General features: G+C 42.9%; 1 protein-coding gene across 1 annotated transcript in view; it reads left to right on the top strand.

The window, feature by feature from the left end:
* LOC135512267 (attractin-like protein 1) overlaps positions 1 to 16,076 on the top strand; it is a 334,131-nt gene that overhangs the window by 93,646 nt on the left and 224,409 nt on the right. Inside the window, exons 13-18 of the mRNA XM_064934112.1 lie at positions 5,093 to 5,211; positions 5,452 to 5,568; positions 5,735 to 5,867; positions 8,608 to 8,795; positions 10,205 to 10,418; positions 12,657 to 12,845. Coding sequence (XP_064790184.1) covers positions 5,093 to 5,211; positions 5,452 to 5,568; positions 5,735 to 5,867; positions 8,608 to 8,795; positions 10,205 to 10,418; positions 12,657 to 12,845 — 960 coding nt within the window. The remainder of the gene's footprint in view (positions 1 to 5,092; positions 5,212 to 5,451; positions 5,569 to 5,734; positions 5,868 to 8,607; positions 8,796 to 10,204; positions 10,419 to 12,656; positions 12,846 to 16,076) is intronic.

Raw genomic sequence — 16,076 nt, forward strand, 5'->3', positions numbered from 1 at the left:
AGCACAGACTGGATGTGTTCTGGGATTCATCCAATGGCATTGAGGAGTATACCACTTCAGTCACTTGCTTTACCATTAAGTGCATCAACGACATCATCCCCACAGTGACCGTACGTACATATCCCAACCAGAAGCCATGGATTACAGGCAACATCCGCACCGAGCTAAAGGCTCGAGCTGCCGCTTTCAAGGAGCAGGACGCTTATAAGAAATCCTGCTATGCCCTCAGACGAAACATCAAACAGGCAAAGCTTCAATACAGGACTAAGATTGAATCCTACTACACCGACTCTGACGCTCGTGGCTTGTGGCAGGGCTTGCAAACTATTACGGACTACAAAGGGAAACCCAGCCACGAGCTGATGCGAGCCTAACAGACAAGCTAATGGCCTGTTATGCTTGCTTCGAGGCAAGCAACACTGAAGCATGTATAAGAGCACCAGCTGTTCCAGATGACGGCATGATCACGCTCTCCGTAGCCGACGTGAGCAAGACCTTTAAACAGGTCAACATTCACAAAGCCGCAAGGCCAGATGGATTACCAGGACGTGTATTGAAAGCATGCGCGGACGAACTGGAAAGTGTCTTCACTGACATTTTCAACCTCTCTTTGGCCGAATCTGTAATACCTACATATTTCAGACAGACTACCATAATCCATGTTCAAATGAAATGAAATGAAATTTTATTTGTCACATACACATGGTTAGCAGATGTTAATGCAAGTGTAGCGAAATGCTTGTGCTTCTTGTTCCGACAATGCAGTAATAACTAACGAGTAATATAGCTAACAATTCCAAAACTACTACCTTATACACATAAGTGTAAAGGGATAAAGAATATGTACATAAAGATATATGAATGAGTGATGGTACAGAGCGGCGTAGGCAAAATGTAGTAGATGGTGCCGAGTACAGTATATACATATGAGATGAGTATGTAAACAAAGTGGCATAGTTTAAAGTGGCTAGTGATACATGTATTACATAAAGATGCAGTAGATGATATAGAGTACAGTATATACGAATACATATGAGATAAATAATGTAGGGTATGTAAACATTATATTAAGTAGCATTGTTTAAAGTGGCTAGTGATATATTTTACATCAATTCCCATCAATTCCCATTATTAAAGTGGCTGGAGTTGAGTCAGTGTGTTGGCAGCAGCCACTCAATGTTAGTGATGCCTGATGGGCTTGAGATAGAAGATGTTTTTCAGTCTCTCGGTCCCAGCTTTGATGCACCTGTACTGACCTCGCCTTCTGGACGATAGCGGGTTGAACAGGCAGTGGCTCGGGTGGTTGTTGTCCTTGATGATCTTTATGGCCTTCCTGTGACATCGGGTGGTGTAGGTGTCCTGGAGGACAGGTAGTTTGCCCCCGGTGATGCGTTGTGCAGACCTCACTACCCTCTGGAGAGCCTTACGGTTGTGGGCGGAGCAGTTGCCGTACCAGGCTCCTCATGTTGAAGAGGTGCTGCAGCGCCTTCTTCACGATGCTGTCTGTGTGGGTGGACCAATTCAATTTGTCTGTGATGCCGAGGAACTTAAAACTTACTACCCTCTCCACTACTGTTCCATCGACATGGATAGGGGTGTTCCCTCTGCTGTTTCCTGAAGTCCACAATCATCTCCTTAGTTTTGTTGACGTTGAGTGTGAGGTTATTTTCCTGACACCACACTCCGAGGGCCCTCACCTCCTCCCTGTAGGCCATCTCATCGTTGCTGGTAATCAAGCCTACCACTGTTGTGTCGTCCGCAAACTTGTTGATTGAGTGGGAGCTGTGCATGGCCACGCAGTCGTGAGTGAACAGGGAGTACAGGAGAGGGCTCAGAATGCACCCTTGTGGGGCACCAGTGTTGAGGATTAGCGGGGTGGAGATGTTGTTACCTACCCTCATCACCTGGGGGCGGCCCGTCAGGAAGTCCCAGGGTCTCGAGCTTGATGACGAGTTTGGAGGGTACTATGATGTTCCCAAGAAAGCAAAGAACCTGCCTAAATGATTACCCCCCCCCCCCCCCGTAGCACTCATGTCGGTAGCCATGAAGTGCTTTGAAAGGCTTATCATGGCTCACATGAACACCGTCATGCCGGAAACCCTAGACCCTCTCCAATTATCATTCCGCCCCAATAGATCCACATGCCCTTTTCCACCTGGACAAAAGGAACACCTATGTGAGAATGCTGTTCATTGACCTCAGCTCAGTGTTCAACATCATAGTACCCAGAAAGCTCATCACTAAACTAAGGACACTTGGACTAAATACTTCCCTCTGCAACTGGATCCTGAAGGGCCGCCCCCAGGTGGTGAGTGTATGCAACAACAACATCTGCCACGTTGATCCACAACACAGGGGCACCTCAGGGGTGCGTGATTAGTCCCCTCCTGTACTCCCTGTTCACCCACAACTGTGTGGCCAAGCACGACTCCAAAACTATCATTCAGTTTGCTGACGACACAACAGCGTCAGCAAACTAGTAGGCCTGATCACCGACAACGATGAGACAGCCTTTAGGGAGTAGGTCAGAGACCTGGCAGTATGGTGCCAGGACAACAACCTCTCCCTTAATGTGAGCAAGACAAAGGAGCTTATCATGGACTATAGGAAAATGAGGGCCAAACAGGCCCCTATTAACATCGACTGGGCTGTAGTGGAGCGGGTTGTGAGTTTCAAGTTCTTTGCTGTCCACATCAAACTATCATGGTCCAAACACACCAAGACAGTTGTGAAGATGGCACGACAACACCTTTCCCCCTCAGGAGACTGAAAAGATTTGGCATGGGTCCTCAAAAAGTTTTACAGCTGCACCATCGAGAGCATCCTGACCGATTGCATTACCGCCTGGTATGGCAACTGCTTGGTTTCTGACCATAAGGCGCTACAGCGGGTAGTGCATACGGCCCAGTACATCACTGGGGCCAAGCTTCCTGCCATCCAGGACTTATATACTAGGAGGTGTCAGCAGAAGGCCCAAAAATTGTCAAATACTCCAGTCACCCAAGTCGTAGACTGATCTCTCTGCTACCGCACGGCAAGTGGTACACGGCACGGCAACAGCTTCTACCCCCAAGCCATAAGAATGGCCACCCGGACTATTTACATTGATAACCCCCCTTTGTTTTTACTCTGCTGCTACTCGCTGTTTATTATCTATACAAAGTCACTTTACCCCTAACTACAGTTGAAGTGGAAGTTTACATACACCTTAGACAAATACATTTAAACTCAGTTTTTCACAATTCCTGACATTTAATCCTAGTAAAAATTCCCTGTCTTAGGTCAGTTAGGATCACCACTTTATTTTAAGAATGTGAAATGTCAGAATAATAGTAGAGAGAATTATTTATTTAAACTTTTATTTCTTTCATCACATCCCCAGTGGGTCAGAAGTTTACATCCACTCAAATAGAATTTGGTAGCATTTCCTTTAAATTGTTTAACTTGGGTCAAACATTTTGGTTAGCCTTCCACAAGCTTCCCACAATAAGTTGGGTGAATTTTGGCCCATTTCTCTTGACAGAGCTAGAGTAACTGAGTCAGGTTTAGTGGCCTCCTTGCTCGCACACGCTTTTTCAGTTCTGCCCACACATTTTCTATGGGAATGAGTTCAGGGCTTTGTGATGGCCACTCCAATACCTTGACTTTGTTGTCCTTAAGCCATTTTGCCACAACTTTGGAAGTATGCTTGGGATCGTTGTTCATTTGGAAGACCCATTTGGGACCAAACTTTAAATTCCTGACTGATGTCTTGAGATGTTGCTTCAATATATCCACATAATTTTCTCTCCTTATGATGCCATCTATTTTGTGAAGTGCACCAGTCCCTCCTGCAGCAAAGCACCTTCACAACATGATGCTGCCACCCCTGTGCTTCATGTTTGGGATGGTTATCTTCGGCTTGCAAGACTTCCCCTTTTTCCTCCAAACATAATGATGATCATTATGGCCAAACAGTTCTATTTGTATTTCATCAGACCCGAGGACATTTCTCCAAAAAGTACGATCTTTGACCCCATGTGCAGTTGTAAACTTTAGTCTGGCTTTTTAAACGGCGGTTTTGGAGCAGTGGCTTCTTCCTTGTTGAGCGGCCTTGTTTTACTGTGGATATAGATACTTTTGAATCTTTTTCCTCCAGCATCTTCACAAGGTCATTTGCTGTTGTTCTGAGATTGATTCGCACTTTTCGCACCAAGGTACGTCTATCTCTAGTAGACATAATGCGTCTCCTTCCTGAGCGGTATGACGGCTATGTGGTCCCATTGTGTTCATACTTGCGTACTAATGTTTGTACAGATGAATGTGGTACCTTCAGGAGTTTGGAAATTGCTCCCAAGGATGAATCAGACTTGTGGAGGTCTACAATTTTCTTTCTGAGGTCTTGGCTGATTTCTTTCGATTTTCCCATGATGTCAATTAAAGAGGCACTGAGTTTGAAGATAGGCCTTGAAATACATCCACAGGTACACCTCCAACTTACAGAAGCTTCTAAAGACATTACATAATTTTCTGGAATTTTCCAAGCTGTTTAAAGGCACAAACAACAGAGTTTATGTAAACTTCTGACCCACTGGTTACCCTGACTAACCTGTACCCCCCGCATATTTACTCGTTATTGTTACGTAATTTTCTTGTGTCTTTTTGATTGTATTTTTTTACTTTACTTTTTTATTTTGTAAATATTTTCTTGAACTGCATTGTTGGTTGAGGGCTTGTAAGTAAGCATTTCACACTAAGGTCTACAGCTGTTGTATTCGGCGGATGTGACAAATACAATTTGATTTGATTGTGTCTCTTGACCTGCTGTTCTCCAGTATTGTTTCTCTCAATAGACTGATATTATGTACACAGAATCCTGATAGAGAGGACAATGTTGGACAATGTCTCTGGCATTCTCTGTTCTGCTACAGTTACTACTGATCCTGGACTTGACCTCTATTTTTGACTGGGTTCTCTACCTCTGTTCCCTTTATAAAACTGTCTGTGTCGAGTGTTCCGTTTTTTTTTAAGCAGTTTTTTTTGACCCCATCCCCAGACGGTGCAGACTAGACTAACTGTGTTCTGCTGTTAAACTGTGTCGTCCCCCATCCAGATAGTGAAGACGAGAGGTGCTTCAGGTTCTCTGACTGTGTCAGCTGCACTGCCAACACCAATGGCTGCCAGTGGTGTGAAGACAAGAAGTGCATCTCTGCTTCCAGTAACTGCACTGTGGTGAGTCTGCCTACAGGGGGCAGTAGTGAGATAAAACAGTTACAGCTAGGATCTTATTAGCTACAATTGTCAATTCATTACGTAGCATGAATAGTCAGCCAGCTTGAAGCTTGCCTTCTACTGAGTCACTACTTAACTCGTTGTTGTAGTGTACTAAGTCGCTATTATCTCACCTGCTTGGCTAGCAGTGTCAGTCAGCCTAATGCTTGGCCCTGCTGACTCCTCTGTGTGTGTCTATAGCTGACCCTGGAACTTGCGCAGCAGCATAGAGGTCCTCTGTCCCTGGCCCCTCCCCCGTCCATGCTGTCTGAACAACAGCTCTCTGTGTGGAAGCAAGGGGCAAAGAGGATGGGGCATGTGGGTATTCCATACTGTTGCAGGGGCTTTTCTATTAATGCCGAACCATACTTTTCGGTTCTGCCAGTGCACAAATTTCAGATTTACATGACACCAATACTATGAAGTAAATTCACCTATAATAATAACTATGTAGATGTTTGATGTTTGTACACTTTCTTTGCAGTCTGTAAAGAACTTTGTCAAATGCCATGTGAGAAATGAACATATCTGCAGCAAGCTGGTCAACTGTAAGAGCTGCTCCCTCAACGTCCACTGTCAATGGGAGCTTCAGCAACAGGAGTGCCATGCCATCCCTGGTGAGAAACACACACACACACACACACACACACACACACACACACACACACACACACACACACACACACACACACACACACACACACACACACACACACACACACACGTCTTCCAAAAACTCCAAACAAGCAAGAACTCTGCTTAGCTGACTACCTGTTTGATAGCTACAAGCAAGTTTGAATGCTTGGAGAACTTATGCTAATGTTTGATTCATTATCAACACTCTTGTAGCGTTTCCCCAGGGAAAACATGTTTTTCCCCTGTCTCTAAAGTGGATTTATTGCTCTCATTTTTCAAAGCTCCAGAAGGAGTTCAACACAAAAACACTCACAAACAAACACATACCCATGCACGCAGCCGTAAGCAGATGTGTGTGTGTGTGTACACACACACACACACACACACACACACACACACACACACACACACACACACACACACACACACACACACACACACACACACACACACACACACACACACACACACATCTACATACCTCCAAATACAGTACATCCACAAATACACTCTCCTCTCCAGAGTGGTGACGGGATGTAGGCCAATTATAATTGTTTACTTGATGTTATGAAAATGGATCCTCAGCTGACTCACAAATGAGAACCCAGTAAGTACAGTGCCTTCCCGAAAGTATTCACACCCCTTTACTCTTTCCACATTTTGTTGTGTAACAATTTGGGATTGAAATGAATTTAATTGTCTTTTTTTTTGTCAACGATCTACACAAAATAATAGTAAAAAAAATATTGAAAAACCCCCCCCACTAATATATTTGTATGCATTTTATTTCACCTTTATTGAACCAGGTTGGCAAGTTGAGAATAAGTTCTCATTTACAACTGCGACCTGGCCAAGATAAAGCAAAGCAGTTCGACACATACAACAGAGTTACACATGGAGTAAAACAAACATACAGTCAGTAATACAATGTGAGCAAATGAGGTGACATAAGGGAGGTAAAGTTTTTTTTTAAAGCCAGCGTGGCGAAGTAAATACAATACAGCAAGTAAAACACTGGACACATATACGGTGTATCTTGATTAAGTATTCAACCCCCTGAGTCAATACATGTTAGAATCACCTTTGGCAGAGATTACAGCTCTGAGCCTTTCTGGATAAGTCTCTAAGAGCTTTGTACACCTGGATTATACAATATTTGCACATCATTATTTTTAAATGTTTTCAAGCTCTGTCAAATTGGTTGTTTATTATTGCTAGACAGACATTTTCAAGTCTTGCCATAGATCTTCAAGCCGAGTCCAAATTGTAACTATGCCACTCAGGAACATTCATTGTCGTCTTGGTAAGCAACTCCAGTGTATATATGGCCTTGTGTTTTAGGTTATTGTCCTGCTGAAAGGTGCATTTGTCTTCCAGTGTATAATGGAAAGCAGACAGAACCAGGTTTGACTAAAACCAAATCAAAATTGTGTTGAAATTATAATGGACCTATGTTCATACAGTTTATTGACTGTCCAGCTGGCTAATAATCGCAAGACAGTTAGGGACCATAGACATTCCCAAAACTATGGATGGAGGACACATTTTTAAAATTTTGACAGCAAGGAAATATAACACATTTTCAGTGTGGCCCTCCGGACCTCATTCAAGACCGAATGCGGCCTCCGGGGCACAATGTGTTTGACACCCCTGTTCTAAAGACTTTAACTCTAGCCATGTGTTTGTTACTGTTCATGTCAGTACTGCTCTGGTTGGACATCTTTTCAGCAGCCTTTTATGCTTGAAAAAAAGGGTTTCTTTCTTAGTCTGACGAAAATAATTTGATGGTGGTAACCATTATCCAACTTTGATTGTAATCAGCGCAAGTCCCCAAAATAAGCAGAGAAATTCCTGAGATGAAACTGGAGTTGTTTCTCCCTTATTCTCTGCAATTTGTTGCTTATTAACTAAGGTCTCGTCCCTCATCTGTGTAGTTTTTCCCACTGTTTGATGTGTCTGTCAGTCAGAGCACAACTGTATACTTGTGCTTGACAAACACTTACTTGTATATTCAATCAGGGTGGCCCATGCAAGCTTCTTTGAAGCATAATCCATCATTTTCAATCTATATCTCAACTGATTGACTGACTGTTCTTCAATTCACACCATGAGTTCAGGGCCGGTCTGAGCTTTTTGAAGGCTCTAAGCGAGATTTGGTTTGGTGGCTCTCCACCTCATGGGCAAAACAGTGCTAAAGTTATTTTCCTGAAATTGTACACATTTTGCCATGGGGCATAGAGAAAATGTTGCAGTTTTAAAACACATTACATGCAATTCTACTCATTTTTCCATGGGTTGAAGAAAAAGATGTGCCATTTTAAAGAGGATTTTCTGCAATTCTACACATTTGCAATGAAATATTCCATGTTCATATGATATCCGAGTGAGAGTGACTAACACAATCAATGGGGGGCCCCTGAGAAAAACTGCTGATGCACTACCACATTTTTTGTTAGAATGTGTTTTACTATTCTAATTCTGAACAGTAAGTTGAGATGCCGACTGAGTTCCTAATTTTTTACAAGATATTTGTCTATCGACTGCTTTTATATTAGCGACATACTTGCTTATGTGTGAGAAGTGAGATGCATATCAAATGTAGTTGAGATCCTTGAGGGGTGTTGAGTCTTCCAGTTGTGTGAAGTCTGTTCACCATCCAATTGTGTGGCCCAACACAGTCAGAAGCCTGGGTCTAAATTACTGTTCTCTCCCTGTCCACAGCTCAGCTCTGTGGGGAAGGCTGGCATCATGTTGGGGAGGCTTGCCTCAGGATCAACTCCAGCAGGGAGAGCTATGACAATGCCCAGCACTACTGTAAGAACCTGGATGGGAACATAGCCTCCCTCACCACCGCCAAGCAGGTGGACTTTGTACTGGACGAGCTGCAGAAGTACCAGCTACAAGAGAAGGTAAGGGAAACGCCTCTGTTTAAAATAGTGTGTTGTTTTAAACATTGTACTTTATCAAGGACTATGATATGGAATGTACTTTTCCATGTCGAAGGCCTGAGGAATGGCCATGTCGAAGGCCTGAGGAATGGCCATGTCGAAGGCCTGAGGAATGGCCATGTCGAAGGCCTGAGGAATGGCCATGTCGAAGGCCTGAGGAATGGCCATGCCAGACCTCATGAAACTTACCCCATGATAATCTGAAACCAAACATGTTGAACACATGTTGAAGTCTTAGCTTATTTACTGCTGAATCAGCCCACATCTGATCCAGTGTTTACATGTACATCTAGACTAGATTTCCATGATCCCAACCAAACTTATATTTGTTTTCTCAAGAGTCACACTCCCTGTTTATATCCCCACCACACATGCTGACTTTTCCAGTGATTGCGCTGTCAGGAGGATATGCAGGAGCAAATATGTGACTGGTGTTTGACTGGTGCCGTTAATTAAAAAATCGAGCAAGAGGATCTCTCGCTATGGTTTTGGGGTGGAGTGTTTCAGCAGCTTCTGTTTGTTCTTTGAAGATGAACACTATTCTTAATAATAAAGCTCACCTTGGTTGTTTTAGGATGTAGAGGCAACAGTTTTCCCTCCTCTCAGCTTTTTTTCTGACAGTTATTTGGAAGTAGCTGATGCTCTCATTGGCTACAATAATCAGTTTGCTTTTCCCCCCAAGAAATTAATTATTTTCCATCCCAGTTGCGGCCTGTAATAGGAATTTTGAATTAAAGTGCATTTTAGTGTGCAGCAACACGTTTTTTCAGGACTTGAATCACGGCAGTCTCCTTCGATTACTCAAATTTTATGCTCTCATAAATTTTTACTGTGTGATAGATCATAGCCGGTGTTAGCTGGCTAATTAACAATTTATTACAGGTAAAACTTTTGAGACATTATTGCCCATTTAAGAAATAACTCAAACACACAGACATTTTTAAAAGTCAAAATAAATACCTTAGTTTAATGACTCTGGCCTGTCTTGGTTTTATGGATTGGTGTTGGCTATAAGTCTGAGGTCGAGAACTTTCACTGTAATTATAGCAATTTTCCCAACGGTTTGATTTAAGATTTCACATAATCATTGCATGAATCAAATATGTATGATTTATGTTGAGAAAGGAATAACATGTTTTCATACTCTTTAGTGTCCCTCAACATACTATGGAGAATAGAGAGAATTCTTATCTTAGATTTCAGGATTTTAACCTCCCTCTCTCCCTTCTCTCTCTCTCTCTCTCTCTCTCTCTCTCTCTCTCTCTCATATTCTTCATTCTTTCATCTTTCTCTTCCCCTCTTTCCCCATCCATTTTCTCCTCCCCCTCTCGCCTACCTCTTCCTCTTCCTCTCCCCTCTCTGTCCTGTAGAAGTTAGCACCGTGGGTGGGCCTAAGGAAGATCAACATCTCGTACTGGGGCTGGGAGGACATGTCTCCCTTCACCAACTCCTCTCTGCAGTGGCTGCCCGGGGAGCCCAGCGACTCAGGCTTCTGTGCTTACCTGGAGAGGGTAGAGGTGGCAGGGCTCAAGGCCAACCCCTGCACCGCCACAACTGATGGACTCATCTGTGAAAAACCAGTCGGTGAGAGAGGGACTGGGAGAAGAGGGATAGGGAGGGAGGGAAAGGGAAGGAGAGCTGAAGAAGAATGAAGGTGATGGTGATTGAATAATAGAGACTAATTCTCAAAGGCACCTGTAACCCTTGTAAATTCCATGAGGCCTCCCTTGAACATGATTATAAAATCAAATCAAATTGTATTTGTCACATACACATGGTTAGTGCGAGTGTAGCGAAATGCTTGTGTAGCAAAATGCTTGTGCTTCTAGTTCCGACAATGCATTAATAACCAACAAGTAATCTAACCTAACAATTCCACAACTACTACCTTATACACACAAGTGTAATGGGATAAAGAATATGTACATAAAGATATATGAATGAGTGATGTACAGAACAGCATAGGCAAGATGCAGTAGATGGTATCGAGTACAGTATATACATATGAGATGAGTAATGTAGGGTATGTAAACATTATATTAAGAGGCATTGTTTAAAGTGGCTAGTGATACATTTTTTTACATCAATTTCCATTATTAAAGTGAGCTGGATTTGAGTCAGTATGTTGGCAGCAGCCACTCAATGTTAGTGGTGGCTGTTTAACAGTCTGATAGCCTTGAGATAGAAGCTGTTTTTCAGTCTCTCGGTCCCTGCTTTAATGCACCTGTTCTGACCTCGCCTTCTGGATGATAGCGGGGTGAACTGGCAGTGGCTCGGGTGGTTGTTGTCCTTGATGATCTTTATGGCCTTCCTGTGACATCTGGTGGTGTACGTGTCCTGGAGGGCAGGTAGTTTGCCCCTGGTGATGCGTTGTGCAGACCTCACTACCCTCTGGAGAGCCTTACGGTTGTGGGTGGAGCAGTTGCCGTACCAGGCGGTGATACAGCCCGACAGGATGCTCTCATTATTCTAAAGCTCAATCAGGCACTTCTGAATTAGAGAGAAAAGTTTACAATCATCATCGACAAGGAGCCAAATTCACTTGAGAATTTAAAAGGTGACAGAGTGTTAGTGGGGAGATATTGTTTTAGGAAGAGCATCCTTATGACTGGAGAAGATCATAGCCTGGAGTGTTTGACAGCAGTGGTGTAAAGTACTTAAGTACAAATACTTTAAAGTACTACTTAAGTCGTTTTTTGGGGTATCTGTACTTTACTTTACTATTTATATTTTTGACAACTTTTACTTCACTACATTCCTAAAGAAAATATGTACGTTTTACTCCATACATTTTACTTGACAATCAAAAGTACTCGTTACATTTCAAATGTTTAGCAGGACAGGCAAATGGTCCAATTCACACACTTATTAAGAGAACATCCCTGGTCATCCCTATTGCCTCTCATCTGGCTAACTCACTAAACACAAATGCTTTGTTTGTAAATGATGTCTGAGTGTTGGAGTGTGCTATCCGTACATTTTAAAACAAGAAAACTGTGCCGTCTGGTTTGCTTTATATAAGGAATGTGAAAAGATGTATACTTTTACTTTTGATACTTAATTATATTTAAAACCAAATACTGTACTTTTATACTTTTACTCAACTAGTATTTCACTGGGTGGCTTTCACTTTTACTTGAATCATTTTCTATTAAGGCGTCTTTACTTTTACTCAAGTATTTTAATTGGTTACTTTTTCTACCACTGTTTAACAGTGGCGGACCTTCCTTCCCATCATGGCCCCTCAGTGACCGACTGTCCCTCTCACGCATTCAGGGAAACTGGAAACACCAGCCGGCCCGTCTGACTCACTGTCTTATTTTGTCCGCTTTTAGCCGCACTGAACCATGCTTGGACTCATTTAGGAGCCCAGAATAGCTGGGGAGCCGAAGAAAATGAGGCCTCAAATGTGCAGTTTTGGCCGCCGTACTTCCCATAGCGCGACTTTGCACTGACAGAGAGTGGAAATGGGTAACCAAAGACATCCTGCTGTTTCTTATTACTTTTCTGTTTCCTCCACCACTGAGGAGTTGTCTTCCACTTCGATACAACCTGCCTAAATCAGCTCAAAATGATGGGGTCGGACTGAGGGAGGAAATTACTATTGTTTACCGTCTGCTCTTGGGTTAAATGACTCATTTAATGTAATAAATGGTACATGAATGGTTATGGGTATACCTGCTGTCCAAGGTTGAGATAAGATGTCTATGCTTTAGAGGCAGTGCAAATGTACATCAACTCCCACAGATTATTTTTAGCATGACTTTCAGGCTGGGCACATTCGTTATTTAAAAATATGATTTTATTTTCACCTTTCCACAGTGAGCCCCAATCAGAGTGCCCGCCCGTGTAAGGTGCCCTGCTCCCTGCGCACCACCTGTGCCAACTGCACCAGCCAGGCCATGGAGTGTATGTGGTGCAGCAGCACCCAGCGCTGTGTGGACTCCAACGCCTACGTCATCTCCTTCCCCTACGGACAGTGTCTGGAGTGGCAGACTGGAGACTGCGTCTGTGAGTATACAGGTCAAAATGTTCAGCTTCCACTGTGTGCGTATCTTCAACACAACCGCCAAAGGAATGCGGGGCAAATAGATTATTGCAAACAGTCTCTCGCTCTCTCTCACGCTCATGCTCACACTCACACACACTCTGTTCAAAAGAGTCACAGCTCCTGTGTTATAGTAGTGGAGTCCTCAGGGTTAGTGTTGCTCCGTGAGATCAGACACCCTTGGATGTTTGCGGACTCATTGTGCTCTACAGTCAGTCAGGTGCTTCCACTTCCCTAGACCCTTAGGCGTATTCCACCCTGGTACCTGTCCCTGGGTACTATGGGAAAATCAATAACGTATCGACGTGCATCCAACTCGATGAAAAGTATATGCCCCGCTGTTAGTGTTTCCTTTGCTCTAAAAGCCCTCCGTTAAAGGTCTGATCTTGATATATAGATCCTGTTGTGTCAGATAACTCCCTGTCTTTGCTGAGAGAGATAGGTGCACATAAACAAGATATGTGTTTTACACAGTGGCACTTTTGAAACTCATGTCAAGCAGATGTTGGTACCAGCAATAACACGTTGTGAGTTTCTGTTCTTATAGTCCGACGCAAGGAGCAACATGCTGGCAGCCGGCTATGGATTCTGTTTTACCACTTTCCGTCATGTGAACAATTAAAGAAATGGGGAAAGAGCTTTCACCACATTTTGCCATGGTCACATAATTTGCTTGGGGAATGTAATTAGGCAAATTGTACTATTGCTTTTATTGTCCTCCAGAGTGATGCAACTCACGGAAGCCTGACAATATGGATCCAATCAAAATGTAAATCAGTTGATGTAGCGTCGGTGTGTATGCGAAGCCCATATCAGGCTTTTGGCTTCAGAACGTAGAGATAAAGAAATGTAGTGTAACAGCAAAACACAATGTGTCATTGTGCTAATGTGTTTTTGTTTTCAACATGTTAATTTAAAGGAATGTCATAGTTCGCCTTTGGATTATTTCATCAAGTTTAGGGGTTTTGTAGGGAGAGAACAAATATACAAAATGTAATTATTATTCAACTCCATCTGTGTATGTTCTTTGCCTGTTCACTTCAGTTGAACATCCTTGCCAAGATTTCCCCCTCAAGGGTGCCATTTCTCCATCCACATCCCCCTTTCCATATCTTTTTAGGTAGGTGGTTACTTGTCTTTTGGTTTTGAGGGGATATTGGGAGAAACAGGAAGCAAGATTAACTTTTTGGTGTACTAGCCAGTAGCCACAGGATGTATTTATCTTGAAAGGCCCGGGGGAGGTCAGCGACTCCAATCTGGCTGTGCTCCTGAAAGAATGTCCCCCTGAACACAATGTGATTCTGCTGCTGCTCCTGGAAATGGTCTTTCTCCGCGTTGAGGTCATATTTCAGCAGGTAATTAGAACACAGCCCGGCCCTGCTCTCTTTAGTTAGGTTCAGCATACCTACACACACACACACACACACACACACACACACACACACACACACACACACACACACAAGGGCAGAGCTCACGCATCTCAGTGATTTTCCATCCCCATCCATCTGCCTGGCACACCACCCCACCCAAATCTCCAGCAGTATTAACCTGACCAACACTTGCATATGTTCATTTAGCAATCAACCATCTTCCGCCTTGTGCTTTGAGCTCACACAGAATGCTATGTAGCAATGGAAAGAAATGTGGACCCAAATGCGCTTCAGCTCAGCATGAACATAAAGGGAATCGGGTGCTCGACTGAGGGACTTTAAAATCCCCTAAACATTCCTTACCCAAGGACATTTCAAGGGGTGACTATCCACGTAGCTTATGTTTCGGCGTAGCAATAGAACATCACTCTAGTTTCCCTACAGATGCTTCATTCAGAGATCTGTCACAGAGCAGGAGAAAAGTCGTTAACAGTTATTTAAAGATAAGCTGTTCCAAAGACAAGCCCAGGATTGGTTGAGAGAGCAATACTGCATATCTATGGAGGTGTTGTACTGTACCACATAGGCTTCTGTTCTGTGACCGACAGAGTGTGGGCTGGGTTATGTTTATTTAAATAGTTCTCAACACACAATGGAAAAAGACAGAATATTAACGAGGACAGGGTATGAACCTCCTGAAGTATGAAGTAGATGTCAGAATGATGAAATATTTTGAGTTTGTAGCCCCATATGATCGCTTATTGAACTATCGTCTCTGGTATGAGTAAACCTTTAAAATGAGGGATTATGCTATTTGGTTCTTGCTACTTGGACTGGCATTTTCGCTTTATCTTTAAACAAATACAAGAGCCCTTCAGAAAGCCTTAAAAGCTGTTTGAGTTTAGGAAGATAATATTTCCACACTGCAAACTCTACTGCCTCTCTGAGGCTGGGAGAGGGAAGAGGAGAGCCTCTGTGTTTGTAATTGTGAAGCACAAGATTGTGGTTGGAGAAAAAGACAGGAGAACCTAGAAATGAATCAGCACCATGGTTGAATAATGCAACAGGGATAGACTCTGAAGCACAGCATTTGGGGAGAAAATTCAACAAACACTTTTTCTGCTTATGGAAATAGTAGCAAAAATGCAAATTCTACCATTCACTCAGCAAACTCCACACGGCAACGGAAGAGAACATCTTGGAACTTTCTCATACCTTTTGGTCTCTTATGGGTTCTTGTTGAGTTACCTTGTGTTTCCTACTTCAACCGTGCTTCACAGCTATTTGTTCATGTTGTTGTGCTCACAACCAGTTGACTTGTTTAGCTACTCCATGATGGCCAAACCTGAATAAACTCTCAGATGTTGTCAAAGAAAACAGATTTAACTGACCCACCAAGCTCACCTCTGCTTCTGAATCCATAAGTTATGGATTGAACATTTCTTTGTAAGCATTGAATGCAGTAAAACATGTAATATCACATGGTTTGCTTGAATGTCAGAAACATTGCACGAATACCAATGCATCCTCAAGAGACAACGTTTCTGGAAAGGAATTCAATTTATTTAGGAAAGAAGCGGTCAAGCTAACATTTCAAGTTTTAAATCTTGTTGGTTGTACTTACAGGATACACATGGTATAAACCGCCCAACGAAATGCTTACTTGCAAGTTCCTTGTCGGCAATGCAACAACAAGAAGAAGTAATAATGATAAGGACGCGGACATAAAGTAAATGGATCAGTAGAATAGAATAAACATTTTAGCTTAAGTATAATACAGGAATGCATCATTTATAGTACAATATTTAAGATTGGGGGGGG

This window comes from Oncorhynchus masou, chromosome 24, assembly GCF_036934945.1.
Source record: "Oncorhynchus masou masou isolate Uvic2021 chromosome 24, UVic_Omas_1.1, whole genome shotgun sequence".
In the NCBI taxonomy this organism is placed as follows: Eukaryota; Metazoa; Chordata; class Actinopteri; order Salmoniformes; family Salmonidae; genus Oncorhynchus; species Oncorhynchus masou.